This window comes from Rutidosis leptorrhynchoides, chromosome 3 (assembly GCF_046630445.1).
Source record: "Rutidosis leptorrhynchoides isolate AG116_Rl617_1_P2 chromosome 3, CSIRO_AGI_Rlap_v1, whole genome shotgun sequence".
Taxonomy (NCBI): Eukaryota; Viridiplantae; Streptophyta; class Magnoliopsida; order Asterales; family Asteraceae; genus Rutidosis; species Rutidosis leptorrhynchoides.
The window spans coordinates 56,265,710-56,272,028 of NC_092335.1; the positions used below are offsets into that span (position 1 = coordinate 56,265,710).

Consider the following 6,319-nt stretch of genomic DNA (forward strand, 5'->3'; position numbering starts at 1 on the left):
TTCGAAAAGCAGAATTAATTAAAAGCACGAGCCCGCTTAGGGGGGGGGACCCCTTACAAGAACACGAGGATTAAAACATGACTTTGGACAAAGACAAAGTCACACGACACAACACAAACGACTAAATTACAAGGCGAGAAGTTGCGGAGAGAGCAACTACTAGCGCTTACATTACACAAAACAAGACCATGGATCCGATATCCAACCTAGCCAATCTAACTTGTGCTTCTTGATACGATTAGAGATCCATTCAAATGACTTGAGTTAAATTTCCATTAGACCCATAGAACCGCTCCATGAAGAGTTAGAGAACACCTTTTGATTTCTATTATTCCAAATCATATATCCGCAAGTCCATTCGATTGATTGCCAAATCTTCGACATAAAGGGGGATAAGGAGCGGTTACAATTCCCACGAAACAATTCATTAATGCTCAAATTTGAAACCGCCCCTAAACCCCACCATTTGAAAACCCGGACCCAAATATCCATTGCGTGCCGACAAAATAACAAGGAATGCTCGATGGTTTCAACGTCGTCATCACATAAAGGGCATCTAACGGAATCCAAGTCTATACCTCTTTTATCAAGTTCGGTACGTATCGGGATCCTCCGTTTTAAAGCCCTCCATATGAAAATAGAAACCTTAGAAGGAACCAAATTATTCTTCAAAAAGCCATCTTGTGGTCTCGATCCATTGTTGAGAATTACTTCATCAATAATGCTTGCCATCTTTTTGGTAGTAAAAATCCCATTGCTCGCTAGGTTCCACATCCACGAATCCATAGCCCTATCTTGTTTGGTGTAAACGTTTAGAAGTGCCATAAGGGAGTCGAGTTCATCTAGTGCTCGACCCAATACGACTCGCCTCCAATTAAAATTACAAGATAACACCCCGTCGTTCCAATTAACTCTGTGATTAACTCGCGCATTCGAATCTTCGTCCAAATGAAAAAGTCTCGTGAACTTATGCTATAAAGGAAGACCGCCAAGCCATTGATCATTCCAAAATTCCGTATCCGTCCCGTCACCTATCAACTTCGTGAAGGAGCCTGCAAAGTTAATACCTATCTTTTCTAACATGACACCTGCACGAACAATGTTGGACCAAACACTACTCACCCCTGTCGGTCCCGAAAGACTTGAGGGGGGGAGTAGTCCGTTAGCACCGTAAATACCTTTTACAATTGAGACCCATAAAGTGTTAGGTTCGATTTTTGCCCGCCAAAACCACTTTCCCAAGAGTGCGAGGTTTTTCCCACCTAGCGACCCGATATTCAATCCGCCTTCATCATAAGGTTAAAGACAATCATACTATTTGACCCACGATAATTTAGACCCGTTACCCGAACCGCCCCAAAAAAAGTTTCTCCTAATACTCTCCAATTTTTTGATAACATTCAAAGGGGCACGAAAAAGAGAAAAATAATATAGCGGTAAACTACTAAGAACCGATTTAACAAGCGTTAACCTACCACCTTAAGAAATCGATCTAGCCTTCCAATTCGAGAGTTTTGAGTGGAACTTATCAATCACCGCATTCCAATTATGCTCATAACTCATGTTTTTGCCTACCGGGAGACCAAGGTAAGTAAACGGAAGCTCACCAATTTTACAACCGAACCGAGAAGCCAACCTAGTAATATCAACTTCCGCAACACCTAGCCCGTATAACATACTTTTATGGAAATTGATTTTGAGCCCCGAAATATTTTCATAGCATTTTAAAATTTTCATGAGATTACAGAAATTTTGATTATGCCATTCCCCGAGGAAGATCGTATCGTCCGCGAATTGTAAGTGCGACATATTGATCTTATCTTTCCCAATATCAACCCCTTTGAACAACCCTTCCCTACATGCCCTTTTGATAAGAAAGTTCAAACCTTCAGCTGCAATAAGAAACAGGAAAGGCGATAACAGATCCCCTTGCCTCACTCCCCTTTCGGTAAAAAACTCATTTGTGGGAGAACCGTTGACGAGTATAGAAATTGAGGCCGACTTGAGACATGCATGAATCCATTTTCTCCACCGAATTCCAAAGCCCATCCTTTCCATCATATCAAGTAAGAAATCCCAACTCAAGCTATCAAACACCTTTTCAAAATTGACCTTAAAAATGAGGCTTTTCTTTTTATTTCGCTTAAGAAAGTCAATAGCTTCGTTTGCCACAAGTGATCCGTCAAGAATGAATCTTCCCTTGAGATACACACTTTGCTCAAAACCAATGACAGAAGGTAGCACCTTCCTAATTCGAAACGAGAGAATTTTCGCCAAGATCTTGTAGAAACAACCTATCAAGCTAATAGGCCGATACTCACCAAGACTCGGAGGGTCATTCTTTTTAGGGACTAACGTAATGAAGGAAGCATTGCATCCTTTCGATATATATCCATTTTCCCAAAATCTGAGGAGTGCACCCATGAGGTCTTTTTTGCTCAAGTCCCAATATAATTTGAAGAATTTGAACTTAAAACTATCGGGTCCTGGCACCTTGGAACAGTCACATTCTTTGATTGCATCATAAACCTCATTTTCAGTGAAAATCCTTTCGATATCAGCTGCATCTGCCTCGCATATTTTGTTAACAGAAATTTGCTCAGCATCCTGTGCTATATGACCGACGGTAACAGCAGGACTAGGCCCTAGAATATTTGCGTGACCAACTTGTGTGGCTGAACTGGGACACAAGGAGTCTGACCCGATGCTACTGTTGGACTGAGCTGGTCAGAAAAAATTGAAATGTCCCGTTCATATTGATTATAAATGTTCCATATTAATTGATTTCGTCGCGAGGTTTTGACCTCTATATGAGACGTTTTTCAAAGACTGCATTCATTTTTAAAACAACCATAACATTTATTTTATCGATAAAGGTTAAAAAAAACAATACGTAGATTATCAAATAATGATAATCTAAAATATACCGTTTACACACGACCATTACATAATGGTTTATAATAAGAATATATTACATCAAAAATAAGTTTCTTGAATGCAGTTTTTACACAATATCATACAAGCATGGACTCCAAATCTTGTCCTTATTTTAATATGCAACAGCGGAAGCTCTTAATAATCACCTGAGAATAAACATGCTTAAAACGTCAACAAAAATGTTAGTGAGTTATAGGTTTAACCTATATATTATCAAATCATAATAATAGACCACAAGATTTCATATTTCAATATACATCCCATACATAGAGATAAAATTCATTCATATGGTGAACACCTGGTAACCGACATTAACAAGATGCATATAGAATATCCCCATCATTCCGGAACACCCATCGGACATGATAATTTCGAAGTACTAAAGCATTCCAAATTCCAGAATGGGGCTTGTTGGGCCCGATAGATCTATCTTTAGGATTCGCGTCAATTTGGGGGTCTGTTCCCAAATTCTTAGGCTACCAAGCTAAAAAGGGGCATATTCGGCTTCGATCATTCACCCATATAATGTAGTTTCATTTACTTGTGTCTATTTCGTAAAAAATTTATAAAATTGCATGTATTCTCATCCCAAAATATTAGATTTTAATAGTGGGACTATAACTCACTTTCACAGATTTTTACTTCGTCAGGAAGTAAGACTTGGCCACTGGTCGATTCACGAACCTATAATAAATATGTACATATATATCAAAGTATGTTCAAAATATATTTACAATATTTTTAATACGTTTTAATGTTTTAAGTTTATTAAGTCAGCTGTCCTCGTTAGTAACCTACATCTAGTTGTCCATAGTTAGATGTACAGAAATAAATCGATATATATATATATATATATATATATATATATATATATATATATATATATATATATATATATATATATATATATATATATATATATATATATATATATATATATATTATCTTGAATCAATCCACGACCCAGTATATACACGTCTCAGGCTAGATTACAACTCAAATTATATATATATATTTGGAATCAACCTCAACCCTGTATAGCTAACTCCAACATTACTGCATATAGAGTGTCTATGGTTGTTCCAAATAATATATATAGATGGGTCGATATGATATGTCAAAACATTTGCATACGTGTCTATGGTATCCCAAGATTACATAATATATTAGAATACATGTATAATACAATATAAGTTAGCTAGGATATGATTAATATAGATTTGTTACCAATTTTCACGTAGCTACAACAAGAAAAATTATCCAATCTTGTTTTACCCATAACTTCTTCGTTTTAAATCCGTTTTGAGTGTTTCAAGTTGCTATGGTTTCATATTGAACTTAATTTTATGAATCTAAACAGAAAAAGTATAAGTTTATAGTCAAAAATACAGGTTACAAGTCATTTTTGTAAAGGTAGCCATTTCAGTCGAAAGAACGACGTCTAGATGACCATTTTGGAAAACATACTTCCACTTTGAGTTTAACCATGATTTTTGGATATAGTTTCATGTTCATAAGAAAAATCATTTTCCCAGAAGAACAACTTTTAAATTAAAGTTTATCATAGTTTTTAATTAACTAACCCAAAACAGCCCGCGGTGTTACTACGACGGCGTATATCCGGTTTTACGGTATTTTTCGTGTTTTCCGGGTTTAAATCATTAAGTTAGCATATCATATAGATATAGAAAATGTGTTTAGTTGATTTTAAAAGTCAAGTTAGAAAGATTAACTTTTGTTTGTGAACAAGTTTAGAATTAACTAAACTATGTTCTAGTGATTACGAGTTTAAACCTTCGAATAAGATAGTTTTATATATATGAATCGAATGATGTTATGAACATCATTACTACCTCAATTTTAGTAGGTAAACCTACTGGAAGTGATAAGAAATGATCTAGCTTCAAAGGATCTTGGATGGCTTGAAAGTTCATGAAGTAGGATCATGACACAAAACAAGTTCAAGTAAGATTTTTACTCGAATTAAGATAGTTTATAGTTATAGAAATTGAATCAAAGTTTGAATATGAATATTACCTTGAATAAGAAAGATAACTTACTATAAATTACAAAGGTTTCTTGATCTTAGATGATTACTTGGAATGGATTAGAAAGCTTGGAAGTAAACTAGTAAACTTGAAAGGATTTTCGAAGTGTTCTTGAAGTGTTCTTCCTAAGATGATTATAGCTTGATTCTTGAAGTAATTTTTGATGAAGATGATGATTAGCTACTGTAAAAATTCGTTCATAAGTGTGTGTGTATGTGTTGAGAGAGAATTAGAAAGAGAATTGGAAGTGAAATGGAGTGAATGATGAGTGGTAAGTGGTGAGTGGTGAGTGGGGTTAAAAAGAGTTCTAGTTAGTTGACTAGTTCATGGTAGAAGTTAAAATTGATTAGTCATGCATGACATAATCAAGAGTGGAATCCCATGCTAGTTCCTATTGGTATATACCCATAGTAAGTACGTCTAGAAGCTGCGTATAATACGGGTATGAATACGACTAGAATTCTTGATGAAAAAAGGATGGGAATGTAACTGTAACCATTTTCGTTAAGTATGAGTGTTTTGATATATGTCTTGAAGTCTTCCAAAAGTATATTAATACATCTAAATACACTACATGTATATACATTTTAACTGAGTCGTTAAGTCATCGTTAGTCGTTACATGTAAGTGTTGTTTCGAAACCTTTAAGTTAACGATCTCATTTAATGTTGTTAACTCATTATTTATTATATCTAATGAGATGTTAAATTATTATATTATCATGATATTATGATATATTAATATATCTTAATATGATATATATACATTTAAATGTCGTTACAACGATAATCGTTACATATATGCCTCGTTTCGAAATCCTTAAGTTAGTAGTCTTGTTTTTTCATATGTAGTTCATTGTTAATATACTTAATGATATGTTTACTTATCATAATACCATGTTAACTATATATAAATCCATATATATGACATCATATAGTTTTTACAAGTTTTAACATTCGTGAATCACCGGTCAACTTGGGTGGTCAATTGTCTATATAAAACCTATTTCAATTAATCAAGTCTTAACTAGTTTGATTGCTTAACATGTTGGAAACACTTAATCATATAAATATCAATTTCATTTAATATATATAAACATGGAAAAGTTCGGGTCACTACAAAAATGGCGGCTGTTACAGCAGCCGAGGCTACCGAGATGCTGGCAGCCTGATCAGTCGAGTGGCCGTTAATCGCAGTAGGCTGCAAGCTTCTTGTAAATCGCATCCTATTTGCAGTCTTTTCCATGTATTGTGATTTGAAGTGCATAAAAACCGCTTGCTTGATAGTGAGAGGATCCTCACACCAAACACCATCAATACTCAAACCCCTAATGT

The 6,319-nt window shown here is 35.0% G+C and overlaps 1 protein-coding gene across 1 annotated transcript; it reads right to left on the minus strand.

Moving 5' to 3' along the window:
• Nucleotides 1-264: 264 nt before the first annotated feature.
• LOC139899996 (uncharacterized) lies at nt 265-825 on the minus strand. Its single transcript, XM_071882814.1, has one exon. The coding sequence runs from the start codon at nt 823-825 to the stop codon at nt 265-267; it is 561 nt and encodes a 186-aa protein (XP_071738915.1).
• Nucleotides 826-6,319: the final 5,494 nt, after the last annotated feature.